The sequence below is a fragment of the Condylostylus longicornis genome, unplaced genomic scaffold (assembly GCF_029603195.1).
Source record: "Condylostylus longicornis isolate FDR11 unplaced genomic scaffold, ASM2960319v2 ptg000001l, whole genome shotgun sequence".
NCBI classification, from domain to species: Eukaryota; Metazoa; Arthropoda; class Insecta; order Diptera; family Dolichopodidae; genus Condylostylus; species Condylostylus longicornis.
In genome coordinates this window covers 8,284,943-8,303,366 of record NW_026577970.1, presented here as the reverse complement: position 1 = coordinate 8,303,366, position 18,424 = coordinate 8,284,943, and the positions used below count along the sequence as shown (strand labels likewise).

Below are 18,424 nucleotides of genomic sequence, written 5' to 3'. Positions count from 1 at the left end.
ATTTTTTTTCAATATCATTAAATATATTTTGTTTATACATTAAATTCTCAAAAAATTGAATTTTTTCACCAAATGTTTTATCAAATAATAAAATTTTTTCACCCAATGCTGATGATATAAAACTCAATGATATTGCACGTAAATTATCAAATTTCTCTTCATTAGCATCCATATTTGTAAACGTAATAAAAAGTTTCCAACCTTCTTTTTTAACAAAAATTGTATTTAGGCACTTTGGTGATCCTTTTAGAGCTATTGTGTCCGTTTAAAATTTAGACCTAAAATTAATTTTATATTTTCTAATTTAAATAGATTTTCCTTTTTTTTAAACTAAAAATATTAATAAATAATATTTCGCGTATTAAGAAATTTCATATTTTTTTCAATATCTGCGTTAACTTTCCAATCTCTGAATAAGAACTGAAATTGAAAAGAAAAGAAATATGTGAATTTGAAAATTTGCTCAATTAAAAATCTATTTATAAATTCAAATAATTTTCAATATTCAAGCATTTTTATATTAATTTTTTTACTTAAATTTTGAAAATTTGAATGGAATAGGGCAATTAATACTCTTTTGTATTCACAAAATGCCTCTCTTTTGTTTTAATTTTAAAATTTCATAAAAAATATTAAAAGAAAAAGCTTTTATTCTACTAATCAACATATGCACATACTTACCTATTGTTTACCCAAAACATTTTAGAAAATATTGAATTAAATAGACAAAGTAAAAAGAACAACAAAAAAATTGGCAAAAACTTTTAAAAAACATGCGTGAATTAGTTACCGAACCCTTGAGAAAAAAAATTTACATTTTGTTTATTTTTCATTTGCTTCATTCTTGTGAAGCTATATTCAGAATCCTTACGCATCATAGAGTAGCGTCATCCATGAACTGAACATTTTTAAAGGAAACAAATGAAACTGCATCAACGTGCAATGTAACTAATAAATGCAAGTCAAAATGCAGTAACAATACTTTATTCAAATAATTTCTTTTAAAGTTTTGGAGGAGAATCTATAATATTATAAGATATGGTATTATTTATTTTTTCCTCTAAATTAATTTCATTCTAATATGAAAAAGATTATATTAAATTCCATAATTAATATTCTCGTCAACTAATGCACTCATCCATAGAACAAAATAAATAAATTTGAAATAACAAAATCCACAAGAAACAAATTATAATTTTTTATTACTTGACTCAACCTACACATTCCTCTATGTATACCATGTATATTGATAATGAAAATTAATTTAAAATGTATTTTTCTAATAAATTTTATTATTATTTTCGATCCAAAATATTTATTATATAATAAAAAATTAATATTTATTATGTTAGATCGAAATTTTGAAACTTTTCAATTAAAGAGAAATATAAAAATGTTTTTTTTTTAAATTGAATTGATTGGTTTATTTGGTCTCTATATTATATCAATTGTTTAATAGACAGGATAGGAAATTCATTTCCGGACACTTCAATTTCTTATATAATTTATAAGATTAAAGTGGTTTATTTCTTTATCTAATTAAGCTAATTAAGATAAAGTCGATTATAAGAACACCATAACAATGTGCGAAATTAGCGATGAATTTTGGATATTTATGAAAACTATAATTTCTTTCAAGCTTTTGCGTAATATTATTCAATTTCTGCAATGTTTTGTTAACTGATTAACTGCTTACATGCTAATAAAAAAATTTGAAAATATAACAATATATTAAAAATGAAATAGATTTCAGAAATATTAATATTTTATAGTATTTAAAAAAGAAATAGAAAAGTTTATAGCACAAATTGTTTTATTCAAGTAAAAACATTGCTTATTAACAATAAGATAAAGCCTTAAATTAAATAAGTATTTCTTGATATTTGTTATTGGAAAACCGTGTGGCATAAAAATTAACACAAACAAACTTTATAATAAATTTAACAAATTATTTTCCAAACTTAAAAGAATAACATTATTATACTGAGTATAATAAAAATCAAAAATATTATTATAAAACTATATAATTTGGATTTTATAAAAAAAAACCAAAAATTTTGTAAAATATTTGGATTAGTACATCATTCATAATTAGAAATGAAATCATAACGAAGAATTGAAGCCGTAAATATATCACCTTTCACAGCAAAAGGTTTCATTTCTGTTCTTTCAGGTAATTGTAATAGAACATCTGCACCAACAATACTTTGTAAACGGCTACTCATCTAAAATACATGTAAATACAGAAAATATGTAGTTTCACAAAAAGAAAAAAAATTATTTGAATTTACTTGATTTCCTGTAACTGTTGCATATAATCTTCCATTTCTACTTGTAATTGTAGCACGAACAAATTCTGGTCTTGGATCTAATTGAAGTTTTTCATTTTCTAATGTAACTAAAAGTTCAGATAATTCACATTTTCTGCGATCCCAACCAACCCACCAACGAATAGCTGGTAAGACAAATAAATGAAAACAAACAAATGCTGAAACAGGATTTCCTGGTAAACCAAAAAAGTATTTAGTTCCTTTACTTCCGAATGTCATTGGTTTCCTGAAATAAAAAAATAACTTGAATACCTGGTTTATTTATATCAATAATGAATTTTTTTAAAAGTACTTACCCTGGTTTCATATTAACTCTTCCAAAATGAATTTTGAATCCTAATTGCATTAAAACAGGTTTGATAAAATCTTTATCACCCATTGAAACGCCACCACTGCACACAATAAAATCACATTTATTGAACATATCATCAATTGATGCCATCACCTCCTCTTGACTATCAGATATAACAGAATCACAAAAGCATTCGAAACCAAAATATTTTAAAAGTTCTCTTAACATTGTTGTATTCGAATCATAAATTTTGCCCTCTACTTCTGGAGCTTCAGGTTTCGATAATTCATTTCCTGTTGATATTATACCAACTTTAGGTTTTGGTAATTCGTAATCTTTTCCAATTGAAGCAAAAATCGACTTTATACATATATCAGATAAATCAAGATTTGGAAATATATTTTCACCTTTTTCAAGATCAGTACCAATTGGCCTAAAATAAGAGGTAACACGTTACATTTTTGTTTACAAAAAAAAATTAAAAATTTAGCTGAGTTATATATGTACCTTACATCTAAATTAGCTTTGGGTTCCATCAATATTTGTACAAGTTTTTCATCACCATTCTCACTAGATTTTATTAGTTTTGTATCTTCGACTTGAATAATACAATCAGCAAAATGAGGTAAAGCAGCACCTGTATTTATTTTATAACATTCATCTTCCTCAAAATCACTTCTTATAATCGAATCACCTGCTGATATAACACCTAAAACTTTTTTAATACCACTTAAACTAGATGATTTTACTGCATAACCATCTTTAATTGATGCTCGAAATGGTGGTATATCAATTGGACTTTGAAAACCTAATAAAAATTCACGTTGAGTTTTAACATTATCTAAAATTAACTTCAAAGCTTCTTGAACTGGTATCATTGAATATGTTGAATTACGATCAGTATCGGTACCCTTTCCAGTTTTATGTGGACAAGTATGATGATGTTTTTCAGTACTTTTTCCAGGTTTATGTACTGAAACATAGCTATGTTCAGCTTGTATGTCATGATGTTCTTTAGTAACCAATTCAATTTTATTACACATTAAATGAATAATATGTTGTAAAACATTTTTTACTGGCTGAAAACATTCTTTAACAGCTTTAACACTTCCTGGAAAATTAATTATTAATGTTTGATCTCTTATACCACAAACAGCTCGTGATAGTGCAGCAAATGGTGTTTTCTGAAAACTTTCTAATGACATCGCTAAAGTTAATTGAGGACATTCACGTTTTATAACTGTTCTTGTAGCTTCAGGTGTAACATCTCTTGGTGAAAAACCTGTTCCACCGGTTGTAAAAATAACTTTTACTTTGTCTACATTAGTTTCACAGTGTTTTAATAGAATGGCTTCAATTTTACTTTGATCATCTGGAACTAATTCCATTACTATTGAGCAATTCCAATAAGTTTGTTCAATTAACTCTTTAAGAGCTGGTCCACTTTTATCTTGTGCAGTTCCAGCGAAACATGAATCGCTAACTAAAAAATTTTTAACATTGATGCAAAACATAATTAATATCTGTTTGGATTTCTATGACCTAATTTATTTTACCTGTTACAATGACAAAGGTAACATCCTCCATTATAATATCCAAAAGTTTTTTAATATTTCAGTTTTTTTAATTATAATTATCATGTATTTATTAAATGACTTTTTATGTAAAATAATCACATTCATAAACTTGTTGATTTCAATTTGTTTTGATAAAAATTTAATGACGTAATAAAATTTGAAACTTGACACTTATTTAAACAAAATATTATTTTGTTTATTGTGGATCATATTTTGTTTGTGGATTTAAATTAAATTTTATTTAAGACCAGAACCACATTTGAATGTTAAAATTTTGTTTCAAAGCAATATTTTGATGTTTTGACATTTTGTAGTTTTTTACTGTCAACGTGATTAAAATTGAAACCTGTCTTGCCGTTTTATAAATCAAAATTCAGTAGAAGATTTACATGACAGTACAAGCCGATTAATGATAATAAGTAGTTAAGGCTAGTTTATTTGCATGAAGTAGACTATAACTTTAATGCTAATAGATGCTAATAATAATAAGCAATATGGAAAATGTTTAAAATGTTTTTCAATGAAATTGAAATGTCAATTAATTAAAATTTTCAACACAATTTTTTAACGTCATTTCAATTGAGTACTAATACTATTTTAAACAATATTTTTCATTTTATCGATATTACGCAAGATGTTATGGAAATTGGTCTATTTTTTTGTAATTTATGATAACAGCTAGTCAAAATTGAAAGTGTGTTGACTCAATTCCGTAGGTCTATTTAATTTGAAATTATTAACATCACTTTCATAATATGTAAACTAAATATTTACAAAAAATTTTCCAGGGCCTTATTGCATTAACCACTTTTTCTTATTAAATTATTCAGAAAGTTTGCAAAGTTACTGTGGCATCAATTGTCAATACACAAATGAACTAAATACTAATAGAAGAAGCAGTTTTTTTTTAAAATAAAAAATAAAAGCGACTGGCGCAATCGGGCCCAGTAATAAATAGTGAATTTGTCAAAATTTTAGAATTTGGAAAAAATTCTTTAAATAAAATTAATAATAAAACAAAAACTCGATTATTATTTTATGTTTTTTTTTTAATTAAATATTTATTTACAAAAAAAAAAAAATAAAATACAATATTTATTTAATAAATTGTTAGCAAATAATTTTATAATCATTAATGATTATTGTAAAATTATTTTATTTTTACTCATTATTATTTTATATATAAAAAAAATTATCCAAAAATATTATAGGTACTATACAAATAATATACAAATAATTATAATTTTATTTATTTTTTTGTTTTGTTTCTCCAAAATAAGAATTTCGTACACATTTATTATTTAAATTTTTTAACTTAAAAAATAAGTTTCATATTATGTTTTATTAAATTAAAAATTTTAACTACTAAAAAATTGTAGTTAAAATTTTGAAATTTCGTTTCCATATTTTGTTTGAACATATTTTTTTTCTTAATAATTTTTACATTTTATAATTTAGGCATATATGTAATTTTTAAATCCATGTTATGTATAAGGTTTTCTATTATTTTCGACAATTTAATAAATTTAAACTAGGTAATTTTTAATGATTTCAGATTTAAAATAAGCCCGAAACGTCTAAAAGGCATCATTACTAATTTGTAGAAAAAATGATACTGTCAAGGTGAAATTGAAATTTTTGATAAGCTTCTTAAAAAGTTACGCAGGTGATAGAAAATATTATTTAGAATTGTAGTTTGCAGAACGAAAACGTTTCTACATTAAAGTTAAATTTAAAATTTAATGTTTTAAGATTGACAACGATTTATAATTTGCACTTGCATTACTTAATAATTTACAAAGCATGGAAAACGTCATACAAACATGAATGTTCATTTACTACCTTCATGACTTTAAATGAAAAACAAAAATTTTTCATCGTAATCAACTCAAATTATTAAAAAAAAACTTAAATTTATTTTTTAATTATAAGAATATAAAATAAAAATTACACATATACACAAGTATTTTTTAAAACAAACAAAAAAAAAAAATAATTGGCCGTAAAGGGTTAAATAGATTCCATTATTTTAACATTTTATTCTTATATTTTTTCTTCTTAAACTTTTTGTACACCAGCAATATCAGTTTTGAAACGGAATGATGATCGACATGGCAACGTTAAATGAAATTTGCTATTTGGTACGGCCAATTCATATCGTTCATGTGGCCTTAAATCGAATAATGCATGTTCAATAACTTGTAAAGCACTTGCTGTTAAAACTTCAGCTGAATATTGTGTTGGAGCACCATCACAATCTGGAGAAATATCTAAAAATAAATGAAAAACAAAAATATAGAAATTATTATTATTTTTAGTTCCATTATCCTAAAAATATCATTCATTTATTCGCGTGTGATTTTTATTTCTTACTATATGGTATTGGAGCTCTATATAATGATTCAGCAGGTACACCATTTGTATCTAATTTAACGACACTAACACCATATGGTTGTAATTCTTTTCTTAATTCATCAGCACAACTTTCTACAGCAACTTTTGATGCAGTAAATGCAACTAAACCATCACCACGATTACCAGCTCCCAAATAAATTAAACGACCTCGTGTCGGTTTTAATAATCCAATAAAAGCTTTAGCAACTCTTAATGAACCTAATATGTTTGTTTTTAACATTGTTTCCCATTGTTGTACATCTTGATTTTCGACACGACCCCGAAATAATGTACCAGCAGTATTAATAACAGCTGTAATACCACGTTCACTAGCATTCATATGTGCACCCATTGCATCAACAGCTTCACGTAATATATCTTCTCTGGTAACATCTAATTGCATTGGTACAATTGATCCTTGTATTGGCACTTCAGAACTTTCACGCATTTTCATCCAATTTTTCAATAATTTAGCTGGTAATGAATCAATAGCATCTTTCATACCAGCAAAAACACGGCAACCACGATTTGCTAAATGTGTTGCCAATTGTAAACCTAATGCTGTATCAACACTTGTTATTAATATTGTACCATTTTGTGGACCAGATATTCTAGTTTGTGTTGAACGTACTTTACACAATAAATAAAGTAATAATGCACCAGCTATTGAAAATAATGCAATCAATTGAATTGCTAGGACTAGAGCTGTTTGTGGATCCATTATGGCATATCAATTGTTAACTGGAATTAAAATAAAAAAATATTAATGTTTAAAATTGTTATAATTACAAATAAATCAATGTGTATGAACTTTTGTATGAAATTTAACTATAAAAGTATTGGTTCCTGAAAGTATGCTATTTTAATTGAAAATATGAGAAAAATATAAGTTTTTTAAAAAATTTAATTAACTTTAATGGAAGATTTTTCCATGTTCTTACAAGTGTAAATTATTAAATCTGCGATGATAATTTCGGAAACAAGTGAATTAACGCCAATACTGCTAAAAAATGTACACATTAGGAGTAGAAGTTCACAGTAACAAACCACTGATTCGATTATTAAATTTTTACCGACCGTATTGTGTAAACAATAGGTAGGTTATGTGATGGCAACAAATTTTGCATATCGAGTTTTCGGTGGGAACGTACTTCTCCATAGTAGGGAAGTGTAAATAAACTATTTTTAGCAACCTGTTGGTCTGTCGGTCTGTCCGTCTGTCGGTCTGTGTGTGCACGCGTGTATCTCAAGTTCGGCTGAACCGATTTTGATGAAATTTTATATGTAAGTTTGTTTCCACCATGGCACGGATCGATTAGCTTTTGGTATATATCAGGCCTCGGGAACTGCACTTTTTAGCGGGCCTGTTTTACATTTTTGAACATTTTGAAGAAAATATTCAACCGATTTACTTGAAATTTTATATATAAGCTCAGCTCGACCGTCCGCAAAAATTCGTATGTTTTGGAAGAAATCAGGCATCGGCAACTAAACGTTTACTACGGGCCAAATATACATTTTTGTGTATATAAAGAGAAATAATCAATCGATTTCATTGAGATTTAATATATGAATTCCTCATATTAAAGCAATGAACATATAACTTTTTTGGAAATATCAGGGCTCGAGAGTTGATTTGCGGGCCGATTTTACATTTTTCACCATATCCACAGAACAAATTGATAGAATTTCTTGAAATTTGATATTTGAGTTCTGGTTGTTACCGAAACTAACTGGCGAGCATTTCAGGGAATTCGGGTAGCACAAAGCGAAACTCTACTAAGAGCCAAATTTACATTTTTCTAAGTATGTTAACTACAAGCTTACTAATGTCCTAAAAATTGGAAAGAAGTATTTAACAGACATTTTTATAATATTCTGTAACACTTTCATTTAACTAGACAATACACAATGCGGTCGGTTATGTGTTGACCACATCAGATTTTTTTTAGAATTAAAGTAGCGCATGACATGAGGTATCTGAATATCATTTAGAACACAAGTCTGAATTAACTGTAAAAATCAAAACTGGAAGAACACAGCATGATTAGCTTTATTTAATATTGGCTATAGAATTTTACTAACGTCCTTTGTACCGTAATTTAACTTTTTGTATGGGAGCTATTGTCAATTTTATTTGATCACGTAGAGATATTCGCGTTACGCCAATCTGTTACATATTATTCTTCTAAACTTTTAACAATTTCGTAATTGTATTTTTGAGATTTTGTAAATGTGGGATATTAGAGGGAATTTTTATTTTTTTTTTTGTAATAAAATCTTAAGGGTATAGTTTATGAGTAATTCAGGAATCTTAATATCGTAATACTGATTGTAGCCAAGTTTCTACTTCCTACTCCCATGGTTTCTAAAACAAATGCTACCATTGTGTTTATAACAAATAAATATTGTCAATATGAAATTTATTATAAGCATAAAAGACAATATTTAACAATTAAATTGAATTGATTAAATTACAAAAAATAATAATAAAAAAAGAAATAACAATGAAATTATTTATTTTATTATAAAAAAACTGATAGCTATTTGTTGTTTGACAGAATTTAATAAAAATTAATTTAAAAATGAGGTTTCGAAACCGTAAAAACCAACACAGAGAAAAAAACCAACAAAATGCAAAAAATTAATTTTTATTTTTCTCATTTGTTTTAATTATAAGAAAACTAGCAACAACACTAAATTGTTAAACTAACAGTTATTTGAATTTACATAATTTCGTTTATTTTAAGTTCATTATAAATTTAAAAGCGTTTGTGGATGTTTTTTTTATTTTAATTATGAAATCATTTAATAGATTCAAAAATTTTGAATATGGAATTTTAATTTGAATTAAACCACTGTCGGAAGTTATGTGTATTTTATATTCATTTGTGTATAATAATTTGATAGTAGGCTAAAAGTAGCTTAAAAGTGATAATTATGTAAGTTAATTAATGTTAAAAGAAGTGTATTTATTGTATATTAAATTGTTGAATTTACAGTGAGTTTTTGTATATTAAATTTATTGTTGATTATTATAGAGTGTGCGGTTTATTTTCACATTTGACGTATTGACGCATGTATTTTTAACTCAATGTTTCCAATGAATGTTGATGAGAGACGTAATTTTAATAAGGAAATTTATTAAAGAATTATAGATTATTGATTTTTTTATTTATATTATAAGTATCTGTACACAAAGTGTTCTTTGTACAGTCGAACACGTATACTCGCAAAAATCCTTTTTACAAATAGAATTTTTTGCTTAACTGCAACTTACTAAATAACTCAAAACTTTTACAAACACAAGGATTTTAGTGAATGTGATCACTGTTTGTTTTGCTTGTATACTTACAAAAATTTTCACTTGTACACACAAAACTTTTTGACAATATTAATGACAGTTTTTGATAGGTTAATTTTTGATAAAGCAAGATACAGAAAATATTGAGTAATCATTCCTAGCACAAAGCTGATTTAAAAATTTGATTTTGCTTATAATAATATAATTGTACAATAAGAATGTATTCACAACAATATTGTTGTTCAATTGAATGTGGATATAAGTGTGTTTGACTGAACATAATGTATGTAATATATAATATACAACATACGTAAATATAATTTCTATAGAACTATTGGAATGAACTGAATTAAATTTTACCTTTCTCATTCTCATGAGAAGAGCTTTATAGATGCCAAATTTGGATGTTTATTATTTCTTCTGAAATTTATTGTACTAAAATTAAGTATGAGTGCTAAAGTACGATCTTTTTTTTGATTATCTTTCTAAAATTGGTGGAATTTATTGGTGGAAAACATTGTGAACAAAATTTGGAATTTTAACAGTTTAATTTTAGCAATAATTTTTCATATATTCAATAATATTATTCAAAAGTTTTGTTTTTGCAAAATGTTCCAAATCTGTTTTTATAATTTCAACAAAATTGTGTGGTAATAACAAAACTCACAATTCTTTTGAGTTCAATTAAGATTTTAGACGTCTCTATCGCTATTAAATAATTCCTTCGTATAATAACGCCTAAGTTTAGGTAGATTCATAAATTCAGATGTATTTTGTCTTTGCATTTTCTTTATTTTAAATGCAGTTGTCTCTCTCTCTTTCTCTCTCTCTTAAAGGGTTGAATAAAATTAAACTTGTCAAGAATTTATTATATAAAGCGTAGTAAACAGGAAACCAACTTAGTTTAAAAGCGACTTAAACCAATGAATTCACCTTCACTACTTCTAATTGTATTTGATATATGAGGGTATCAGAAGCAGAGTGGCGTAAGCTACAAATAAAAAAAATTTTTTTTTGCTGCAATCGGTTATGTTCATCTTCTAAAATCAGTGATATTAGTTTCCAGTTTCGAAATACGTTTTTTTCCTATTTATTTTTCACAAAAGTACTTTTGCTTTTGCAAAATTTTTCTGATTTACCCACATTGTGGCTTTCGCCACTCGGCTTCTGAGCCCGTCACATATTCTATTAAAAGAAAATGACTTCAGAAGCGCGTATCAATTACTATAACACATAGTTTTCATTTATCTTTTGCAAATTGTCATGTAAAATAATATTCGCTTTCAAAATATTAAACGTCAATATAATTAAGAGTTTTTAAAATGAGAGTAAAGTTATTGCTCTATTAAACCGTTTCAAATGTGATAAATGGTTTAAAATTTGTAGTCATGGCATCAAAATGAGAAAAATTCAACATTTTCTAAAAATTTGTAATTTAAATTAGATGATTAAATTTAATATTTTAAATTTATATGTTAACAAATATGTATGTCTGCCTATATATTCATATATAGAGAAAGATTTTACCTTCATCTTAAAAAAATGTTTCTTTCCCCCATTTCTTTTTCCATATATAGTTTTATAAATTTAATTTTCTTTTTCAAATGCATCGTAAAACAACTTTTTATGGTTCGTTAATTTTTTCTTATTAATTCAAAATTTTAAAAATTCAAAAAGAAATTAGTATAACTTAAAGTCATCAAGTACAACGTTAGTTACTAACATTTTCCGTTTGTGGATGTTGACGAGATCAACAATAGTTCAAATACTATAAAAAATTATTGTAAGAGAGTCTTTAAAATGCAATATGGTTTTGTGCATAAATTAAACACGGTATTTTAAGACTTTTTTGTTAAATTAACATTTACCGTTAAAGTTATCCATTAGAAAAATGATGCTTCTTTTTACCGACCGTATTGTGTAAACAATAGGTAGGTTATGTGATGGCAACAAATTTTGCATATCGAGTTTTCGGTGGGAACGTACTTCTCCATAGTAGGGAAGTGTAAATAAACTATTTTTAGCAACCTGTCGGTCTGTCGGTCTGTCGGTCTGTCGGTCTGTCGGTCTGTCGGTCTGTGTGTGCACGCGTGTATCTCAAGTTCGGCTGAACCGATTTTGATGAAATTTTATATGTAAGTTTGTTTCCACCATGGCACGGATCGATCAACTTTTGGTATATATCAGGCCTCGGGAACTGCACTTTTTAGCGGGCCTGTTTTACATTTTTGAACATTTTGAAGAAAATATTCAACCGATTTACTTGAAATTTTATATATAAGCTCAGCTCGACCGTCCGCAAAAACTCGTATGTTTTGGAAGAAATCAGGCATCGGCAACTAGACGTTTACTACGGGCCAAATATACATTTTTGTGTATATAAAGCGAAATAATCAACCGATTTCATTGAAATTTAATATATGAACTCCTCGTATTAAAACAATGAACATGTAAATTTTTTGGAAAGATCAGGGCTCGAAAACGGATTTGCGGGCCGATTTTACATTTTTCACCATTTTGAAGAAAGTATTCAGCCGATTTACTTGAAATTTCATATATAAGCTTTGCTCGATCATACACAAAAATTCCTAACTTTTGGAAGAAATCAGGCATCAGCAACTGGGCGTTTACTACGGGCCAAATATACATTTTTGTGTATATAAAGAGAAATAATCAACCGATTTCATTGAAATTTAATATATAAATTCCCCGTATTAAAACAATGAACATGTAAATTTTTTGGAAAGATCAGGCATCGGCAACTAGACGTTTACTACGGGCCAAATATACATTTTTGTGTATATAAAGAGAAATAATCAACCGATTTCATTGAAATTTAATATATGAACTCCTCGTATTAAAACAATGAACATGTAAATTTTTTGGAAAGATCAGGGCTCGAGAACTGATTTGCGGGCCGATTTTACATTTTTCACCATATCCACAGAACAAATTGATGGAATTTCTTGAAATTTGATATTTGAGTTCTGATTGTTACCCAAACTAACTGGTGAGCATTTCAGGGAATTCGGGTAGCACAAAGCGAAACTCTACTAAGAGCCAAATTTACATTTTTCTAAGTATGTTATCTATAAGCTTACTAATGTCCTAAAAATTGGAAAGAAGTATTTAACAGACATTTTTATAATATTCTGTAACACTTTCATTTAACTAGACAATACACAATGCGGTCGGTTATGTGCTGACCACATCAGATTTTTTTTTTAAGGAAAGATGTGATGCTTTCACTTCCGCTTGAAATTAATTTTAATTTTTTGTATTAGGTTGCATTTTTATATACGTATGATGTAAATAGGCGAACAATAGGCGAAGTTATAGTAAAATTTAAAAACTTCCTGTATACAGAAAATTATTGCCTAATTTTTCTAACACAGGTTTTCTTATGAAGCAAATGAAGCACTTATTTAAAATTATCATTAATGTATTTAATATTTATAAATTATTATCAATTATTGTTCTTGTTGTTAATTGAAGTTAAAGGAATCGTCTGTACAAATCTATTGACTCTCTGTGTACAAATCTAATCTCTCTGTGTAAATAATTATTATATTCGTACTCGTATATAAGATAATTTTAGAGTAAGAAAAATTTCGTATTGTGTATTAAGGTCTTTGTGATATTTATTAAGGAATTTCAGTCATCACTTTGTTTATGAAGATGACACGTTCAGTTTACATCGATTTTGAAGATGACAAACCCAATTGATAGTTTGAGAAAAAAATTCAAAAATCTGAAAAAATAATCTTATAAAAAATTGCAAGTATGAATAAAATCCGAGGTACGCGATTAGATTTTTAATTTACGTTATTTAAGTTGATTTCAACACATAAAAAGTTTCTACTTTTTCCAAAATGGATGCCAATGAAAATTATTAATGGATTAAATTGCATGATTTCAGTGATGATTTACAAAATAATTGAATAATTGAAACTCCTTTGTAAGATTCTAAAATATTACTATCATTTTACTTTACACGAGGGTATAAAATAATCTTAAAAGTTCCACATTTAATTTAGACAATAAGCTTTAAAAACGTTGCAGTTCTTGTTTTACAAATCAAATTTCTGAATTTGTAATTTTGAGAAATTATTTTAATTAAAATTACTCTACTTTAACTCCCTGCTTGCATACTGAACTAAATGCTTAATTAGATTTTCAGTTAGACAATTCAGTAGAATCAGACAATTCAGTTTAATGGTAAATGAGTCGTGAATTCATACTATTAACCCTTAACTGTTAACGCATTTTTTCATATTCATATATAACTAATATCTGGGGCCATTTTTGACCACAAATTATAAATGCTTACTTTTTTAAAATGCCTATTAGTTTTTGCTTGTATAACATTGAGAAAATAAAAAATATAAAAAGCAACGTTCAATATCTTTGGGCGGAAATTTAATTAAATTTTATTTTATGGTATTTTTTTTAGTATTTTTGTTAGGGTACATTTTTACCCTAACAAAAAGAAAAAGTTTTGATGAAAAAGAAAAAAGCTTAATTTTTCGTTAAATTGGGCGAAGCTAGATCCCTTCTAATAGTTTGTGTTGACAGAAACTACAAATTTTTACATACGCAACTGGAAATTTTTACATCGGGGAGAGTAATCTTCACGACGAGCTAATTATCATATATGTATATATACAAAATTTTTGACTTTTATTCTTAAGAAAATAAAAAACTTAACAAAATTGATTAACTTTAAATTTATCGTACAAACAATTTTTAAGGGGGTAATATTTTACACCCAGATATCAGTTAAGAGTTTAGTATTATGCAATTTTAATTATACGATTAATTAAAATTATTCAAAATCCTAACATAATATACAATTACGTGTATTTCTTAATTTTTATTAATAAAAACTTTTACTACACCGCGATGAAATAATATTTACATAATGAACATGCCTTCCATTCACAACACAATCTAGGCAAACACAATCTAGTATATAGGTTTATAAAACAAAATTTTCCCATATTGAAAGTTGTAAACAACACTGATAGCGTCATCTAACTTATTGTTAACTAATTTTAATATTTTTTTTTTTTTTGCTGTAACTTACTTTCATTTTCATTTTAAACTAATTTTCATATTATAAATAACATGAGTATTAGAGAGAAAAATATAGTTAATTTTTTTTTTCAAGTGTTACAATGAAATGAAATGGAAATTATGTATGTTTGTATATATATTTTAAAAGTGCAACGGTATCACTTCAGTTTACAAAAAAAAAATAGAATGAAAGTGAAATAACAATAAAAATAAATTAATCCCATCATTAATTTATTAAGATGGCCATACTATATTAAAGGTATATTTTGCATGCGGGACATAAGCTTGTTCTCTTTCTTGAACCTCGAACGTTTTCAAAAATTTCCCTTTAGGTGATATTTTAATATCAGCTTGACCTTTAAAACTCTCACTGCTACAACATTTTTAAGCCCTTTTTTAATTCTTTTTTGTCAGTCGACAGCGTGACAAAAATAAATTACAAATTTTTTTTTGGCAGACACTTCGACCTGGCAAAGAGTTATTCAAAAATTTCCTCGTCAGTCACTCTTAAAATATATTTTTCTTATTTGACGGTGATTGTAGATAAATAAGAATTTAGACGCTGGAATAGGACTTTTCTGATTTTTAGATACATTTTAAAATGGTGCTTATAATTTTTTTTATCGATAACTTACGATATCGGCAAGTACAAAAAACCGCCGCATTATTGAACATATTTTTATAAGGAAATTTTGGCTTATATAGAGAAATAAGAAGTTAACCAATAAATATAAATTTTTATTAAAGTGTTTTAGGGCCGAATCATAATCGGGGCGAATACAAAATAATTTGATTGTTAAATTCGCTTAAATTCGCTACTCGGTTGTTGAATTAAATCATGAATAAAAATGAAATTAATGATGATGTAAAATTATGTTTTTTGTTTTGGTAACGGCGTTTAGAATCTATGGTGAACAAAAGCATTTGCCGATCATGATTTCAAATATTGATGTATTTACCATTCGCTCTGCCAATTAGTCATATAAGGTATTCGTAGTTTTTGTTATTTATTGTACTGTTTAACGAAGGCAACTAATTTTTTTAAATAGTTTACTTTATATTTTAATTTATCAGAACTTGGACCTAAAATGGCAGTATGTTGCTCTATAAATTTTATATTTATGTCCTATGAGTAGCTCAGAATCAGAAGTGGCGCAATCCACATACAAATTTTTTTAGCTGTTTCTTAAAATTCTGTGGAGCATGCTAAATTATTACAAGCTTATAAGCAATACGAGATTTGTTATTTCAATGTTTTTTTTTTTACATAAAAATGTTAATATTTGTTAAACAAATCTGACTCTGAGCCAATGACAACATTCAATAAATCGGATATTGTGGTATTCTGGTCACTCTGACTTAAGTTACTTTTTGAATAGTATCATTAGCTAACATTAATAACCGGTATACAGCATCATTTGTTTATTTTTTTTGTTATACTAGATCACTTTCATTATATTAACGTCTTTATCCATAAAATTTTATTTTATTCACCTTTTTGTTTTGCTTGTGTTTTTCTTTCTATTTTTTTTATAATATGTAATTTATTAGTTTTCTCATAGTTTTGACTGACTTATTACAATGTTTTCTTTTTCTGTTACAATAGTTAAATTTTAATTAAAATTAACATAATAAAGAAAAACAAAGAAAAAAGAAAATAAAATATGTAAAGAATTTGAATTGTAGCTGTAAAACAGCTGTAAGGCCGATGAAAAATTTTCTAGTAAAAATTTTTTTTTAACACTATAAACTTCGAAGTATTTTGAACTCATTGTGATAAAGGGAAAAGTTAAACAACAAACATGTCGTTTTGATATTAAAATATAAGGTGAGAACAGGTTGATGATCAGGATCATGTAACAGAATATTATTAATAAATGCATTTTCTATTATAAATTTCGTAATAATTTTAAAAAAATTATAAAAAAAAAATAAAATTTCCCTTTCATTTTCATTCAATTTTCAGTGTAACTAATTGAATTAAAATGAAATTGTAAAGATTTTGTTATGAAAAACAAGCACATTTTCTTCTATAATTTTTGAAAAAAAAAAATTAATTATATTGAATTATTTAATAAAAAACCTGAAAATGTGGTGAGAAAAACTTTATGGAATTATATAATTGTTTACTAATTAATTATAATTTTAATAAAATTTTAAAGATATTCGAACAAATTAATTTATTTTGCTGATATGAGAAAAACAACTCGATTGCATTACAGTCGAGTACAAATATAAACGTACTTAGTGCTAATTGCAAAAATTCAAACAATTTTTTTCTTACTCACAACAGTTCTTCAGCTTTATAGAAAAATTTATTATTCAATAATTTATTCAATAAAAATTTTAAAATTTAGTTTTTAGTAAAAGCACTAGCATAGGGCTAGTGCAGTGGTCCTTAATATTGTTAATAATTATTAGCCAATTTCTTGCATCATTGAGTTTTACTATATGGGTAGGTTGCGAGCAAGTAAATTGGTAAATATAGCACTTAAAATTAATAAAAAGCAGAAATTACGAGAATTTATTGTAAGTTTATATTTTTTAAGTCTTTAAAATCTTATAATTGAAATGGTTGCTTTTTGTTTGCTATATCTGCTGAATTATAAAAGATTTTTTAACATTTAATGGCTTATTAAAGTTGGAGTAACGGGAAAAAATTTTGTAAAAAAAAAAACTTTTAAATTGATTAAAAAAATTTCATAGAAAGAAAATTTGGGAAAATGGAAATGCTTCTGAAGTTAAAATACTTGTATTTCCAGAAGAACATGAATAATCAAATCGTGAGGTTAACGCTACAATTAGATAACTTGAAAATTTTATATTTTTAGATAATTAACCTAGGCGCCATAAAATCGAATGCTCCTTCATCTGCGACCAATATCTAAGCTTAAAATTGTTCTTAAATATCAGAGTGTGATAATGCCAAAACTTGATATCTCCATGATAAATTATTTGTTATTGCTAAATTTTATATCTTCAATATCTCTAAACCAATAAATTGTATGTTATATAGTTGTAGCATTAACCACATTTTTTTTTTGTAAAATTATAAGCAAAAATTTTAAGAGTGTGAAAGTTTTCTCAAATTTTCTTAAAACTCTTTATAATTCGTAAGTCGTTAAGTTTTTGCACCCATTCCGAAATAAAAATTTTAACTATTTTTGATCATACCCCAAACCCAAGAGCTTTTTTGCCTGTACCTTTCCGAATCAAAGGTATATATTAAATGTAATTAAGTATAAAATAAATTATGTTTGTCACTCGCTAATATGACCGACCATATCGTTTTAACTCGTCACTGCTATATAGATTCACGATGTGATTGACAATTGTATTTACATAGTTACACACTGATCTAACTGTGTTTTGTAACTTAGATATAGATCTCGGTATATTAATTTTTTATATTCATAACGTGTATTTTACAAAATGTTATTAAGTATTAATT

The 18,424-nt window shown here is 26.2% G+C and overlaps 2 protein-coding genes across 2 annotated transcripts in view; both read right to left on the bottom strand.

The window, feature by feature from the left end:
- Positions 1–1,883: 1,883 nt before the first annotated feature.
- LOC129613085 (molybdenum cofactor synthesis protein cinnamon) lies at positions 1,884–4,321 on the bottom strand. Its single transcript, XM_055527042.1, has 5 exons — positions 4,179–4,321; positions 3,130–4,105; positions 2,627–3,055; positions 2,292–2,556; positions 1,884–2,225 (listed from the first exon to the last, which is right to left on the bottom strand). Exons 1-5 carry the CDS (start codon positions 4,207–4,209, stop codon positions 2,082–2,084), a joined length of 1,845 nt encoding a protein of 614 aa, XP_055383017.1. The 5' UTR covers positions 4,210–4,321; the 3' UTR covers positions 1,884–2,081.
- A 1,239-nt stretch (positions 4,322–5,560) lies between these two features.
- LOC129616706 (uncharacterized oxidoreductase SSP0419) overlaps positions 5,561–18,424 on the bottom strand; it is a 62,847-nt gene continuing 49,983 nt past the window's right edge. Inside the window, exons 2-3 of the mRNA XM_055532496.1 lie at positions 6,573–7,334; positions 5,561–6,469 (exon numbers count right to left, since the gene is read on the bottom strand). Of these exons, the coding sequence (XP_055388471.1) occupies positions 6,258–6,469; positions 6,573–7,314 (954 nt within the window). The 5' untranslated portion in view covers positions 7,315–7,334 and the 3' untranslated portion in view covers positions 5,561–6,257. The remainder of the gene's footprint in view (positions 6,470–6,572; positions 7,335–18,424) is intronic.

Coding starts and splice junctions, on each gene's coding strand:
- LOC129613085 (XM_055527042.1), bottom strand. CDS start 4,209: ATGGAGGATGTTACCTTTGTCATTGTAACAG. Junction 4,106..4,178: donor TACCTTTGTCATTGTAACAG/GTAAAATAAATT, acceptor AAAATTTTTTAG/TTAGCGATTCATGTTTCGCT. Junction 2,557..2,626: donor AGAGTTAATATGAAACCAGG/GTAAGTACTTTT, acceptor TTTTTATTTCAG/GAAACCAATGACATTCGGAA.